Source organism: Calliopsis andreniformis, chromosome 9 (assembly GCF_051401765.1).
Source record: "Calliopsis andreniformis isolate RMS-2024a chromosome 9, iyCalAndr_principal, whole genome shotgun sequence".
Classification (NCBI taxonomy): domain Eukaryota; kingdom Metazoa; phylum Arthropoda; class Insecta; order Hymenoptera; family Andrenidae; genus Calliopsis; species Calliopsis andreniformis.
The window spans coordinates 12035503-12052615 of NC_135070.1; the positions used below are offsets into that span (position 1 = coordinate 12035503).

Sequence of the window (17113 nt, forward strand, 5' to 3'; positions counted from 1 at the left end):
GATACCTCCTAAATCACTTCTAGTTTCTGTATTCTTTGTAATCCCTAATCCCTAATACCTGTTTCTAAATCCTTCTCAATTTTGTAGTTATTGCGTAACAGAAATAAATTTACATACAGCTGTTGTTACGTATACGAAGTATACGACAGACCCACTCGTAAGATAAAAAGGGTCGTACCAGTTAGAGAGTTAATTAAAAAATTCCAGTAAAATGTGGCAGTCCTTACTGCACAACTTCGAGAACACAGCAACAGAGTTTCCTTCCGAGGAAAGTTCTACCTTCTTTCCAACGATTTTCTCTGCAATTAAACGGCAGAATTGATCGCGAACGTGTTTGGAGCTAACGAGAATCGTGCTGTAAAAGGCTGGCCGATGTGCAAAGAGAAAAACGAGGTCCCAGTCTCATTAAACGCGAGAACGACCGATCGACAAATTTTTTATAAGAACACACCCCTTTCTTTCGTCCACCCCGCAGTGCATCGCATGCAAATTTAATTCGTGCAGAATCCGCGGGCCAAGCGATTCTCGTGCGACCCGAGAAAGATCGTCTCGTTTTACATTTCCCTTCTGTCCCTCAATTAACTTGAACAATTAATTAAAAATCCTCCAGACACTGGCGGCGGGCCAACATCCGTTCGTCACGTTGCCTCGATGAGACAATGGACGTCGAGACGACGACCTACGCACCAAACCGATCCTACTCAATATAATGCACCGCTTCGATGGATTCCTCTAATTAAAAATCTCCTAGTTCACTTGGGAAATATCCGATAATGGGGAAGGAATCGCTCCAACCTATTAAACCACCACCCTTAAGAGCATTCGACGTTGCTGTAAAATGGACGAATAATCATTAAATGTCTAGCACATCTCTTTTACTTCGAAATAATACAAAGGTTCGTGAAATTAATTCATGAATTAATTGTTCACATTAAGACTTTTATTAAAATATTGTGGTTACTTGGGTATAAAAATTCATCTTTACTGTCTTCCACGCATTGTTTAGTGCAACGTGTTATTTCGAACTTAATATCGAATTTTACTCTATAATTTTAATTTTCTAGAGTTCTACTTAATGTAATTAATCTCTCAATGCCATGGTTTTGTTTAGAAAAATTGTTCTAAGTAGTTTTACCAGTGAATCTGGAAAACACGAGCTTTCTATACATACGATTTTCATTTCCATTTTCACAGTGCTGCTGCAGCAAAAATGGTAGTGCGTTTTAAAATCTCGAGCGAATCACTTTGTGAAATAATTTGAAAGTACACAAAATTGCAAACTCTACCGAGAGCACTTTGCAAATCCCCAAAAATCTCAGAGCCTCTGCAATATTCAACAAACATCGATGAATAGCAATTTCCAAACAACGAGGACATTATTGCAACGCAAACTCGTGGGAAATCCCGTTAATTTTCCGAGAAAAGCCATTTAACCTGTTCTACAACAATGATGCAGCCTGCAACAAAGTTGCACAATTGTTTCAGCCTTTGTATACAGACAGGACTACCGATATTCATAAATTGCTCCCATCTATTGTACAAATACGCGCGCGTCGACGCGTCGCATTAACGAGCCCATGAAGAGATAAAGTATAGTAATTGTTTCGTCCCACTTTCGTCGCGTGAATCAATAAACGAGGAAGTAGTGCTTTAGACAGCGAGTTCGATTGCTACCGTCGCTGTCGACGGGAGAAGGAGTAAGGATCTCTGTGGAAATTTAATCGTAAATATTTGCGCTCCCTCGTTCTCTGCACAGCGACTCAGAGGTATCACCGATAAACGGATAACAACGGTATAGGGGAAACGTCGAATCTCGATGGAAAACTTTCTTGCAAGTCGACAGGATTCCCCACAAACGTCGACGAAAAATCGAGCCTCGGGACCATAACTCCCTTTTATCGAGTTACTGCTGACTATTTACTTCAAAATTGAACCGCCCACATCGCGAGTTACCCGCTGCTACTTAAACCACTCCGCTGACAAACTTTTCCCCCAAATCATACGGAGCTGGAAAAATAATACGTAGGCGAAGATACAAGCGCGGAGGATGTTCTTGAAACGGAGAGGGACTGTCACAGAAATCGAGGGGCCTAACCGAATGGCCATAAATCCAGCAAGAAACGGACAGCATGAAATAGGAATACCCATATGGAACTGGGATTCTAATATGATACGCTGGGATTTATCGTCACGGATGCCCGGCAGTACATCACGATCTTTGACAGTATTATCGCGGAAAAACGTGCGTGTTATCCCTTCGTAAATGATCGATACATTCTGGGGGATCTGGTTAAAAAGATCGCTGAATGTGTCGTTCATGCTATTACCAAGGGATTAAATAGAAAAGGAATGAGTCAGGCGTGCAATTAACTCATTTGGTTTCGATCGCTCGATTACAAATGCATCACTGAGCTAGCAATCACGTGCGAGGGAATGGCATGGTGAAATCATTTCACTAGCATATACTGCGAGCGTATTTATATGGGTAAAATTAAATGAATTGAATTTTCAGTGTATGTACAGACAGTAGGGGCTGGATTAATCGACTCTCAATTATTCACACACTTTTAATTCAGGATTAACCTTTTGAGTGCTGAATACTACTGGCGAAAGTAATCCACGTGGATGGCACGCGCCTGTGCATATACATGTATCTATGTATACACACAATATATGCATTCTTAGTCTACACAGATACCTTTCGCTGGACACACATATGCGCCCATAGCACTCAAAGGTTAATATTATGCGATAATGATCACTGGTAACATTTAAAATGCAATAGAATATCGATTGAGAGTTGAGCTTTGATTTAATAATAGTTTACTGGGAACTATGAGATTAGATATAAAAGGAGTACTTCAGGTTTCATATTTCGATTAATCGAGATTCTACTGTATGTCTAATAACGTGTGTTTGCATTCTGTAATGAAAGTGAATAATGCATTTACCTTTCTACTTGAAAATTTTCTGTCTGTCGAGAAAGTCATGATCTACTTAAGTACATCTACTTCGCGTAGTCAGACCTGATATTTTCTGCTTTCTCCCTCGAGTACGAAGCAATCTGAAAGCAAGACATATCAAAGATATTAAATCTAAAAAGCAAGAACAAACACAAGAAATTTACATATAAACTTCTCTCTTTTTATACCATCGATGTACCCATAAAGTTATTCGACTAAAATTTGTTCTCTTAAACTACATATTATATTCAGATCATCAAAATGTTTGACCAGAGAAGTCACATCGTACCCTGATTTTTTTAATATATCTCACGTTTTAGTCAAGACTTTTTTCTAAGGGGTTCCCCTTAAAACGTCGCTACACCTTGGAAACGATCGCGAAAACCGAGGTCGCCGTTTTTTCTCGATCGATCCCCTAACGTCGTCCGCTTTTCAACTCCAAGAGAAAATGTTGCCGTGCCATCTCCGGCACTTTGTTCCACCGCGACACAGGCCTTCCTGCTCTTCCCGAGAAATTGCCCAAGGAACGACATTATTGCGCGTTGTCGTGACCAATCTCCATCGACGTTGCCCTTCCACTGACGCTGTATTTTATTGTGTACTTTATCGAATCTCTCGTACCAGCTGTTTCTCCTGTTCGCCCTGAGAAACCGATGTTACAGCCGACGGGTTACTCTTGCTGCACGATCGGTGAACGTTCCACCCCTTGCACTCAACTACCTGTTCCATGTACACCCTTTCATTGTCTTTACAAAGTGAGAATGTGTGGCACTGGAGCTTGGAAGTTCGTGCAAGGAATGATGATGAAGTGAATAACAGTGTCATTGTTTGAAAATTAAATGCACAGTGGCTTCGATTCTCTATAGCAGAGCATTACAGAGTAATTGTAATGAAGACGCCACAAGCTAGTGAAATTGATAGTTTGAAAGAAGAGTTGCTAACAAGGGAAGGACCTGAAGTGGAAAGCTCTAATTTCGATCAGACTTGGGGCGAAAATTGAGTTTCATGAAGTATGCGAGAAAGAATTTTCATTATGTATAACTTCATAACAGCACGAAATAAAGCAGTTTCAAATACAAAAATGGTGTAATTTAATACAGCTATTAAATCATATTTTATGTAAAGTAAAATGAAGCTGCCTCTCGTTCAAACGCATACCATTCTCAAAACTATTACTAACTGTAAGTGTAAGAATTCATTGTAAGCTACAGTAGAGAAAAACCACAATGAAACCAGCCGTACAAATAACAAATTTCGCGGTCCGTGCCGCGAACGACGTTGATACAGGTAGGTTGAAGTTACGCCGCGAATGGAACGATTTTGTACCGTGAACCAGCTAGATAGGGGCTTTTTTTACATTTCGATGGAACCGTAATCGCGGGCAACTGGTTTAACGTTTGCAACACGCGAACACGCGATTATTGTGCAGTCACGAGCCTGCGAAGCGCTCGCTTCTGTCGCTTCCAACTGCACGAGGTCGAGGAAAACTCGTTTTACGATCTATCCAATAGCACGTGTAGAAAATGACCCGATACTCTGCTGACCAAGTGGCAAAGTTCAAAACGGATGATCAAGCGCAAGACGAGTCGCGTCCAGTGTAGTCGATAACAGCAGTCGCGTGCTGGTGGAGTATAAAAAATGGTTCGAGTAGCTGAAGCGCAGAGGCGATGAAATGAACCAGGTAGAGTTAGGAATACATAAACAGTGGTAACAGGTGTAGAGTAACTACATTACAATCGTGTAGATATTATAATTATATTTGCAATAAAGGTGTGCTTTCTATGCTTAATAGTAGATATTTCATGTTGGTCTCAAATAAATTCAAATTTTCAAATATACAAATGCCTATAAAAAATTTGTAATATTTGAATATTCAAATCTGTTTACCTTTCAGTTTTATAGTTACGTATAGAAGTATAAAACCACCTACAATCAAATCCTAAGTCAGTAAATTGCATTAACACGTTATCTGTCTCATGCATCACATGATACACAGTCTATGGTAATGCATGTTAAGAAGCTGGACAGTAAGCATATTAAACCTCATGCTCTATTCAAATAACTATTACATAAAGGTATAATTGAATAACTTTTTATCGCATTAAATACTGTAAATTGTATTTTCGTATAAAAGTGTACACCTTAAATATACTTATATTAAAAGTTAACGAATTTTATACAGGGTTAAACAAATCATTCCCAAGAAAAAAAAATTAAATCACTGATCTTGATAATCCTGACTTCCCAACACATAATAAAACACGTTTCTAAAATCGCAAATTGAAATTGCTTCAAGAGAGGATCACAAAAAATACATCGGCCAATTAATCACGAAGCTTATTTTTACATCCATCAATTACGTATATTAAGAGGAAAGCACGTCCCACGATATAAAAACCCAATGTCCCACTCGTTAATGTCATTCTTCGCTCTTAAATCGCCATTAACGTACTCGATAAATCGATCCACCCCAGAGAAGCTCGTCATTTTTTTTCGATTCTGATACGACACCCATCGCCGGTGAAATTCGAATAGTCTCGCGGGTGCGATATAAAAGAAATCGCGTACCCGAGATATCGACACGTTGCACGTCAACGTTCCCGATACTCGAAGGCCGGTTGTCTTCCTCGCTGAACATCCGCGAGAATATGAACGCGGCCAGGAGACGGATGGAGAGTAAAAGGGGAAAACGAAAGAACGAATGAGAACGAGGAAAATGTAAAGCAGGGAAAAAGAGTAACAGACAGCTTTCCAATTTCACAAATGCATGACCTATGGAGGCCCCACTGTCTCTTCGTCAGACTGACTGGTGTCAATAAAATCGCGTACCGAAACGGGTCGATCCTATTAACGGAAAGTCGGGGATAACTCGGTTTTAAATCAACCGTCAGACGCGCTCCCTACTCGCTCGCGAATTTCTGTGTAACTTTCCCGCGCAATCTTTGCTTGAACAGAGGGTAGATAATAATTGTTTAGATTTCAGAGGGAAGAGAATAGAGTCCTCGAGGTTACTTAATACTATCGTAGAAGAATTGTGAAAAGATGTATCAGAGAAAGAATTATGGAAACATGAGTTACAGTTTATTCTTGTGAGGGTGGTGGACCTGGAATATTGACTTGCTATAAACTCGTGATTTGTTATAAATGAGAATTCTAGACAACATAGAAAATATTTTTCTAAGGTCAATTTATGTGACAATAACTCGTGTCTGATCTATCAGGGAGTGAATGAAAATGGGAAAGTAATTCCAAGTCTAAGGGAAAAAGTCACTGAGTTTATAATGAGAAAATATTGTACCTATACTTAATTACATATGACTTCAAATGAGTCGGTGAATTAAGGAACAGTATATGCAAAATACATAGAACTACACATTGAGATGAAATACCTCAAAACACGATTTTTAAACTTGTACTGTTCTTCGACTCACCGATTCAAATAATTAGCTTTTATACTGTTTAGTGTATTAAACTAGATTTAAAATTTTTGTATCAATCTCAGAATACAATATTTCCTTCCTGTCATAGCAATAAAATTATACAAAAAAGATCCTGAATATACCTGTATCGCAATTTGATCGACAGCGAAGAATAAATTCGATAGTCTAAATACGAACAAAACTGCTTCGAGATCACAATGAACTGCAATGTAACGCTGGAACATTGTATCGATCCCGCGTATCGTTAGACTGCAAATCGGCTGGAGCTTAAGTATCGTTCAGTAGTCTGAACAGAAGCTCGATCAGGCGAGACACGAACTACGTGTCAAGCTAATCAGGTTTCGACGGGATAATTAAAATCCGGCGTCCGATCGATATCGCGTTTAGCACGAATACCCTAGCGGGCGTCAAAGGCGACGATGACGAGGAGGGCGAAGGGTAAGAAAGCGTGGAAGAAGCACACGGAAGAGGAGGCGAAAAACAAGACGAGCAGGAAGGTAAGAGGCAGGTCCGATAGGAAGAAGCACGGATCGAAGGGGACGAGAACGAGGCGACAGAGAAGACAGAAGATTGAACTTAACTGGGGTCAAATTGACTCTAGTAGGGAGTCCCTGCATTCAATATGGCGACTTCCTAATAGAGTCAGGCTGACTCCTTTTAAGACGTTCGCCGGACCGTCGCGAGAATGCCTAAGGATGCGCGTGCTCAACCAAATTACTGTTACTTGCGCGACGCTAAGTGTGTTGCTAGTTTAAATTACTTCTACTTTAGCCCTTAACTATAGACACCCAATTTTAAGTCACAAAGTCTTTGGGTAATACCTACTGATATTAAATGTTTAGGAAATTCATACGATATTAATTGTAATGAAGAAACGAAGTGTGAAATATATTCGCTATTTTCAATATGAAATCTTTCAAGCTCCATATCTGTAGCTAAGGGTTAAGGCATGGAAAAATGATTTTTATGAATCTTTCTCTGAAGTAGCTGTACCTAGTAATTTGATCAAAAATAGCGTTTAACTTCAGTATAGAGCAAATATAGATAAGTTTATGAGTAGAAAATCGACATATAGTCATATTTATGTATTTTGAAAAATTGTTAGAAGTCACTCGATGAAGGTAGCCTTTGAAATCAAGTTTATGAAAAGGTACCACTCCACAGAGAAAAATTCAATTTTGTAGAGTATTAAGTTTAATATATTGCAAGATAAAACGTTATATTTTTTATAGATTTCAAATTATACTTTAATACAGGTCTAAAAAATAAAAATGTGTGCTTTTGATAACAGAAAAAAGTAAAAGCACAAATTTATAGTATAAAGTTGATGTTCAAAACTTCAAATATCAATAATCCAATAATGATTTACGACGTTTTATTTTACAAGTATAAATATATCTAAGTTAATTTGTATCAAATTCTAAACAATTTAGAACGTATTTTACCATTAGAGATAATGAAAATTTTTGTGCAAAGAACATGTAAAATGTCATTCTTAAGAAAAGGAGAATTAATATAGTTCAGCTCTGGAATCCACAGACATATTCTACTTTAAAAATATTTTACAAGTAATTTTGAAAAAAAAATTGCGATTTGTCAAACTCTCAAAGTAGGAAGACGCCTGAATACAATTAATGGATCAAACAAATAATTACAATGCACGCCACGCCGGTTTTAATCACAATGCACCGCGATGCGACGTTGCGTACCGATAATCTCACGATTAAACTGTAACGAGCGTTTATATAAATTCTTTTCCAATCTCTACGCAATAAACGTCCATTATATAAATTCACGCTACAGCGAAAGCTTCTCTCGAAATTGCACATTTCAATGCTACTGCAATCGCGAACGCGTTCGCACAATTAGAAGATTAATTCGCGTAATTGGTATATCAAGTTTAATCGAATTTCATTAATTACATCCAATTGGCATTAGTCAAATATTGTAAGCAATCAGCATCCGTGTCAGTTCGATATTGCTTTTTCAGCGTTTCGATATAAATTCAACGACTTCTTTCCACCTTAAACAGAAAGAAAAATCTAGAAACTTCATTAGCCAACGTAGACCTACTTTTCCCTTCGGATGACGAAAATATTTGCTGATCGTTAAAAATAATCACGAACTCAGCGCGAATCGAAGTCCAATATTCGTTGCCGATTCATGGATTACAAAATTGATCAAAGCGTCACGGTGGCCCCGAATTCTTTTAAAAATGAAATCACCGCACGAACAGCGACCTTCGAAAAAGAAAAAATCGCAGTTTCAACAAAACCGTCTCGAACGATTTTTATCTTTGCCCTTCGTGACCTGAATACACAACCGAAACTGCATTTCCCTCAGGACTGTGTAACGAACAATTTACGAATAATACTGCTCTCTGCGCAACCAGCGATGCTTGCACACAGTCACGTGATAATTAAGCTGATTGTGAGTGACAGAGAAGCCGTGCGAATACTAACACTGTAATAGGATAGTCGGACAATACTGGCGCGCGACATCCACGTTGATTCGGCGACACTTGTGCGAACTTCGCTGATATCATGCTCCGAATACAATAACGCGACAGTTTGGGAACCGTCGAACGGGTCAACAACTTTTACGCTTCAACTCGTAAAGTACCTTACGACCAAATTATATTCAGATACGGAGACGATATCGTCTAAGTTCGGAACGTTCGAGAGGTAATAGCTCTGGTTTCAACGTTTGTACAATTAAAACGAAGCTATTGCCTCAATATCTTTGCATCAAGATTAATTCTAGCGATCGTATAAAAGTATTCCACGGGAAATATATGCACCACATTTACGGTTCCCGAAATTGTTTTAATACGACTTGCAGTACGTACACGGGGTATTTAATAGGTGTCAAAAATTTTAAAGAGTAATCTAGATAGAAAAATGGGAGGAAAATTAATAATGTTGAAATTATGTTTAAGGCTTGGTTTTTGAGTTATCAGTTGTGAAAAGATACACCTAGAGTACGTGAGAATTGGTTGTCTGACTTTAAACTTGTTCTACTGCTGGCGTAGGTTAGCCAGGTGAAACATAGTGACATAAGTAGAATGAGTTCTCAGGTCAGACACGCTTCATATATATTTTACAGTTTTTTCTGAGTTTTTCCTCGTAGCTTTTTTTCTATTGCGAGTTATCTTGTATATCGGTAACTGGCTTTTATCAATATATTTTACGATCAATTTTTATTCAGTTTTTTTAATACATCACTTCACTAAAGTTTTATTAGATTTATATGTAGTATCAGGATAAATAGAAGACATAAATAAGTTGAAACAAAAATAAAAAGAGTGAATAACAATGTGATCAATATTAAATACTGTGAACATACAATTCTAATGTTAAAACATAATTAACAACTACCTAATATTAAAACAATTCAGACTGAAGAACTTTCCATATCCAATATTAGTATCAGGTATCAGTACCATAACACAATAAAATACAGTCACCATAATTCCACTAAAAAACGTGATTAGTAGTACTAAAACATAAAATTCCCAACTTTGTCTGTTAATCTCTATAAACTATCCACTCGTTTTTTCATACCAAACATTAAAACTTGAGTTAACAAAAATATTATGATCCCCATCGTGCCAAGTTTAACACATCATTAAAAGTTTGACCTAGCTACTAATAAATTCACGCTGCAGCAACTTAAATCGACAAGGAAACATCGTTACACTATTTTCGTCTCTCTGAAAGCTTCATTGACACCGCAAGAGCATTAAAGCCGTGAAGAGAAAGGACAAAAGGGGCTTCAGGGAAAGAACTAGCGAAAAATGACGCAGTGCGACGCGGCTTGCAGATGCGACCCGCTGGAGCACGCGTGTGTACACACGCTCGGCCAGCGCTCGCACGCCTCACAGAAGGCTAAAGAGAGCGTTTGAAGATTTCTCTGAGCTAGTTGCGCGAGTGTATTCGCAATTATGCAAAGCGTCCTTCTTCCATGCTGTTCGCTCGCCGTAGCTGCTCGAGCTTCTGAAACTAAATAACACTCGGACCGACGAAGACTGATAATTAAAAGACGCTGCACGTGCAAACGCAACTGCGCGATCTCGCTGGGGCTGACGAGGGGCAGGGGATTGGAAATGGGAATGGGGGTAGGGACGAGGGATGCATTATATCGCGCGTCGCCGAGCGTTACGCGTGTCGAGAAACATTAATTAACGTCAGGATCAGTGCATCACATTTGACATCGTTGCGAGGCACGAGCGTCGTTTATCCTCCCGCTATCTGTCTCCTTCACGCGGCTCCACAGCGCCACATTGCACCACTCACGCATACACGCGCCCTCTGCGACGGGCGCGGCCCACGCTAATGGCTCAGAGCACCGAAAAAACGGGAGCTGGGCTTTTTCGCCGATACCGCTCCTGGTCAATTCGAAACTCTACTGTAATTAAATGAACGCGCTTCTCTATTCTTCCACTTCGCGTGACCCTTGACCAGTGAGAGGTCTTTTTCACCTGTTATCTAAATTTCGTTTTCGCTGTCGAATTAGTGCGTGTAATTTGTTAAATGTTCACGTCCTGATACGTATACGCTTTCGGGGCTCTTTCAGGGATTCGATAATAATAAATGGTAGGTAAAAAATTTGCAAATACGTTAACCAATTGTATTCAAGGAACTGGTACACTGTACAGTGGTACGCTTGTAATGATGTGGTCAGAATCAAGTGAGTTAACTGCATTTACGTCAAGATTATAATTTATGGATTAACTCTGAAATTCATGGAGATATGTTCATTCTAATGTCACGTATGCAGGCAAAAATGAAACTTTAGAGGAAAGCAGAAAAACTGATTGTTTCAGTTTAGCTTTGTATAAGAACAGAGAAAGTTGTTTAAAAATAGTGGAATAAAGGATTTCTAAAACACTGAAAGGTATATACATATGAAGATATGAGATCTCCCTATATGAACTTCAGGAGAATAAAAAAGAATTCATGTAGTACTTTCAGTTACACGTGGCAATAAGCTGCACAGAAAGGACAAACGATCTTTCTGTTAGCATCTTCCTAATAAACAGAGATTAAGTGTAGCATACAGTAACGTTTCAAAGTCGCCGTGTATGTAGAGACATAAGCAAGAGAATATAGCTCCGCGTTCGCTAGATGAGGATTAAGTCCGCTGACCCACATCTGGGTCAGGATAACTTCGAGTCGCCTATACATGGGACAACACCTAAATCAAATATTTAATCCATCTCATCGCTGGCTGAATACGCAGAACTGAAAACCGCGTTACAGGCGCCGTCGGCGAAGGTGTAAAACCCTTTTTATTCCGATAATCTCTTCGAAGTATCGTCAGTGCAAAGCCGTGTGTCCCACGAATGTTTCGTTGGTAATCTCTCGCGACAGTAGAGAACAGGTGGGCACGTGTCTGTTCAGAGCACGAGCAAGCCAAAGAGTGCAAGAGGAATCGAGATAAAATAGATAAAACCGATGCAAAAAAAGGAGAATTGTAGGGCAACAGCAGAACGGAACAACAGGAACTCAAGCCGAGTATCTTGTACATGGAATTCAAGTCTAAACATTGCAATAGTTCATTTTTATTAACACTAATATCTGTTCGAAGCTTATAAATATTACTGTGGTGCATAAACGATGCTATGAATATTGATATGAAAGTTTATTCATTGCAAAGATTCTAATCTAATCTAGTGTCCATCGCCATATAATCACTATAGAATTCAATGTATTAAATAACTCTGTAACTACACTATTTATTACCTTCGTGCACATGAAATCGTCAGTTGAAAATAATCTAAAATATCTATGCTTCCATCAAACGACACATTTTTTCCTAAGCAATATTCGATATCTAATACTATCTCCTGCTTACTAAATACTACTAAAACATAGATACACGCAATATATAATCACTCTGACCAAACAAACCCTCTAAAAATTAAAATTTCCAAAATACCAATTTCCCCGCTCAAAACAACACCATACCAATACTTAAACAGCTCAAATAAAAAATTCAATTTTCATTCTGTTAGAAGCTACAATTAGCTAAATCACTACAAATATTTTTCCATTCCCCCAACAGCTTAGACACCACTCGAAAGGGCACTTATAACTAGATACCATGTACAACGTCGGACAAGCCGCGGTACGCGTGCTCCCGTAGCAGTTACAATGCCGCGAGTGGAGGCAGTGCTCGTACGGCCGATCGCGTGTCTGGCTTGTACCGCAATCGGGCTCATTGTCTGTTGACAAGAACAACGAGGGTACAAAAGCATCGGGGGCACTCCCGCCGCGTGTAACTGGCACGGCTCGTGAGCCAGCGGTATCGTCATTGCGACTCGTCGCGACTAGACAATCTACTGGAGCTAGGAAACGCCGAGAGTGCGTGTACCTCTGTTGGAAATCAACGGGCTGGCTCGATGATACGAACCGAGACCGAGATCGTCAGGGTAATGCGATCAGCGAGGTCTGCGCGAGAGACACCTAACACCAGCTGATAGCTACGCGTCGCTGTTTCACGCGGTGGATACGATTGACTGTTCGGGTTTTAAGCCGATTGTTCGAAAACGGCTCCCCCGTAAGTCGATTGTGCCGCCAGCGATGATTGTGATTTTAACGGGCCGTCAAGAATGGAATCGGGGGATGAGATCGATTGCAATGTAGACACTGTCAGCTGGTGCGTGGAAATTAGCGATCACTGTTTGGATTTGTGGCGTAGTGCTTACGCTTCTTCGTGGGCGCGTTTATGCTTCTAATTATTGGTTCAGGCAATTTCTATGAATATGGATGCGAGAGGGGAATTCTGGTGCCTATGAGTGTTTTGATATGGATACATAAATCTAAATACAAATTAAGTAGGGAGAACTATGTTCTTTCAATATTATTGTAGATCTTGTTTAGATCCACTATAATTTCAACATTTTTATTAAATACCTGAAGTCTTTATATTTCTTTAAACTCATCAATATTTGTGTTGTGTATTAAAATTAATTTGTATACCTCAGAAATATCTTTAAGGGGTACACTATTTTTTCGATATTTGCACAATTTTAATCTTAACAATTTCCATGCTTTAACCTTCGAAAACACAAGTGCCTTCATTTTAGCGCAAAAGCACGCCAAAAGTCGTAGAATTCAGGAACGGTGAATTTCTGAATTGATTTCGAGCGTTTCGACGGTTTCCATGTACGCCAAGTGCCCATCGAGAGAGAACTTCCTGATCGGGTTTGCTAGTTTAACAAAGGGCATCGATTATCCGAGGACCGAGGCAAGTCGTAGAAATTAGGCTCGAGGGAGGAAATCGGTAAACCGATCGAACCTGGAAATCTCGTTGACTGACTCGCGACTGTCCCTTCTCGAACTACCACCAGCGGGAAGGAACGAACGATCGTAAAACATTACAAATGTTCCATTCGCGTAAACAGGATCCCTCGTAAATGGTCGCGTACGTTTCATTTAACGAAACTCCGGAAGCGAGACGGCAACGGAAGATTGGTTTAATGTAGATTTAAACGACGATCGAGGCAATACCAAGCTGAAACGTTTGTTACGTCGATCGTAAAATCTGTCGAACTCTCGCACCGTTGCGCGTCGCTATGAAATGTAAATTAAGCTACCTGTCTTTATGGTCTATTCATTGTTCGACTAACTGGAAAATCTCACCGTTCAAAAGAAAGAGATAGCTTTTAAGATTCTATTACCATTTAAATACACGATTATATGAGAAGGTTTTAAGAATTATTTGTCGAAACAATACGAACAGTAACAATAGCATATAATAATTGTAATATTGAAAGTTAAGAGGTTATTAATTGAAATAAAAGAAACTGTCATTTTAATTAACACTCATGAGATAAAAAAGCTAAAGTTTGAAATTCGTAACTGACCTTAATTTATCCAACAGCTGAGTGTTAATAATTTATTTAATTTCTCTGTTTTTGATGAATCATAATAGTAGTTATAATTGAGGTAAATTAATTATAATGAGAAGAAGAATTTGCTTTGTAAATCAGACATCACAGGAGTAACCCGGTTAATTAATTTTATACAGTTAAATTAGCTCTACGAAATCATAATAGAAAATTATACAGTTTCTACATTCAGAATCGTTGAGTGACAATCCAGGCGTTATTTCCTAGTAATTAATCTGTTTTGATAGCACTGGACAACGCGTAGATGCATTATCAAAGTATAATCAGTGGATGATGATGTAACCTCTCTGCAGTAACTAATACGCCGGTGCAACGAATTGTTTTATTATTAATAACTAAACCTGTCGGTCAGAATGTCTCGTTAATGAATATCAAATAAGTCGACATTACCAAGTGTCTGAAACGATCCTAAAGTTCAAATGCAAACATATAATTGGATTTCCATATCCTGCCGAGTTGAACCTTCCTCTAGTAATACATCCCTACTTTATTGACTCTGGTTTTCATTGTTCAATTACAGTATAACATAAAGAAGCGGGAAGAAGTACAGGAAGTGACCCAAGAAGAGCCTAACCCTTTGATGCGTAAGAAAAAGACGCCAGAGGAATTGGCCGCAGAGGCTGAAGCGGAAGATGAGGACGAGATCACCAGTATGTACTAATATATTTTATTTCTTTCCCGCTTCCATTCCAACCCTCGATAGAAAAAGTGTACTATTAAAAAAATTGAAGGGATCAGAATATTAATATTAACTTAACCAAGGGAATCAAAAAGGATCTCTTTTCGATAACGCAGTCATTCACATCAAAGTACTATAATTCTCAAGATGAAGCAGGATTAAGAACAGAGGGCTCTGCAAATTCACGGTACACGCTGTGAGAGTAGCTGTCTAACGAATTAATGCGGCACTGTTCCAACGCGGTAAGGGGTGATCGATGAAGGGTTAACGAGCCGTGGCTGAAAATCAAACAGCACTACCCTCTATTCGGCTTCTACGCTACCAATGGAACTATTTCGATAACGAACCTGCTGTGACGTGATTGGGGAGTTTCAAAAAAAGTGCGGAATCACTTTGAGTAGTACCTGAAATGGAGTTTCGATTTTTTTATTCTAGGAAATATTAACTGAACCCTGGAATTATATTTAAAATTGTTTCGAAATAAATCACTGAGGTTTTTAATCCTCTAATAATCAAACTAACAAGGGGCTCACAAAAGAAACAACCCTTATAAATTTTTGTCTTTTTTTTGGGAAATCAAAACGAGACTCTAGAATCTTCAATTTTTGTTTCATAGGAATTTTGGCTTTAGTATATCATGAGCCTGTCATTTAGCTACCGAAAAATGTTTAAAAAAGAAATTGTAAAATTCAACAAATGTTCTGTAGGTATTTACAAAATTTGTAATGTTTTCAAATCAACTAAGTAATGGTAGGTATTAGAAGAAAATCTAAATAATTCCTCAAATAGAAACACCCCTTTAATAAAACCCAAATTATTCTCTCTGCCATTTCCCCACCCCCAAAAGCAAACCAAGCAAATACCGAATCTCCATGAACGTGTACGTGTGTGTTTGTTCCAGAAATCAAGAACGCGATAGACTCTCATATACAGGACATTAGAGCGCAAGTAATGGAAGGTAAATGCGACCTCCAATAAGCCTACCTAGGACCCTCGAAGCGGTCGGTAAAGAGGGTGGCACCATATGTCACCAGAGCCGCATCCGCCTCAGCCCCTACGACACCACGAGCAAGGAAACGAGTGAGATCCGATGCGTTGGCGAAACGGGAATGGAAGGGAAACAACGGTATGGGAAGCCACCAGCGTCGTCAACATCGTCTTCGTCGTCGTCGTCGTGTTGTTCGTGCGTCGACCCGAGATTCGAATCGGCCAGTAGTCGCTTAGAGCGTAGAGGGTACCGACAAGCACTCGAGACACCGCGAGGAACAACTCTTTCATCGTCATCGAGTCTCGAGGACCGAACAACCGACCTCGTCGAAACTTTCCACGGTATCTTCGAGAATCGTTTTGACGAACGAACGTATCAGACTCGTAAAGAGGTCGTCAGGTTAGATCAGTATCGGTGACGAGAGAGAAACTCGATGGAGTTGGTAGTTCGTCGCGGAGCAGGGTACCGTCATCGTCGTTGTCGATGCCGAGGATTGATCTTCGACACGAACTTCTCGAAAGTAGCCGAGCAAATTAGGGGATTCACTGTCGACACGGCTTTCGAAGGATTTCGAAGCCGAAAGTTCTGGTATTAAAAAGTTGATCAAAATTGGACTATACGGGAATGTTGTCTACGATCGAGTAAGTCGAGGGAGGCTTAAAGAAGTCAGGGAGTGCGGTACCTCGAGTAAACAGGGGACACGTACGACTAACGACGATCGACGAGGACCTCTTCAGAGTAGTCGCGGTTAGATGCGAGAGGAGCATCGCGCGTCAAAGTTCGAGGAGGAACCAGGAGCGATCATAAAACGAGGACGGCGACGGAACGAGATCAAGGAAGCTGCGGCAGACGCGAGGACTTAGAAAGTTCGTTTACGCCTTACGATTCGGAGGGAGAAGAAAGACGAAAGGATCGAGCGTGTGAAGGAAAGGGAGACGCGAGTACATCGGAAGTGGGACGAAGATCCTTCGTGAAACGACTGTCCTGGTGATTATAGGACGTAGTTGTTGCGTGAGGAAGAGAAGGAAAAGGGTTACAGGAAATGTTCGGTCGATCCGAGTCTTTTCGACTATCGCACGAATGTCGGTGGCGTAGACGAGACATGAGCAGTCGAAGGGCGCGTGCATA

The 17113-nt window shown here is 39.8% G+C and overlaps 1 protein-coding gene and 1 long non-coding RNA gene across 3 annotated transcripts in view; one reads left to right on the plus strand and one right to left on the minus strand.

Moving 5' to 3' along the window:
• LOC143183856 (uncharacterized) overlaps positions 1-3149 on the minus strand; it is a 69387-nt gene extending 66238 nt beyond the window's left edge. For both annotated transcript variants that reach the window (XR_013002671.1, XR_013002670.1), the window contains exon 1: positions 2952-3149. This is a non-coding gene — a long non-coding RNA (uncharacterized LOC143183856). The remainder of the gene's footprint in view (positions 1-2951) is intronic.
• Positions 1-16039, plus strand: part of Cpx (synaptic transmission protein complexin) — a 265288-nt gene extending 249249 nt beyond the window's left edge. Inside the window, exons 4-5 of the mRNA XM_076385612.1 lie at positions 14839-14968; positions 15899-16039. Of these exons, the coding sequence (XP_076241727.1) occupies positions 14839-14968; positions 15899-15975 (207 nt within the window). The 3' untranslated portion in view covers positions 15976-16039. The remainder of the gene's footprint in view (positions 1-14838; positions 14969-15898) is intronic.
• The last annotated feature ends 1074 nt before the right edge of the window (positions 16040-17113 follow it).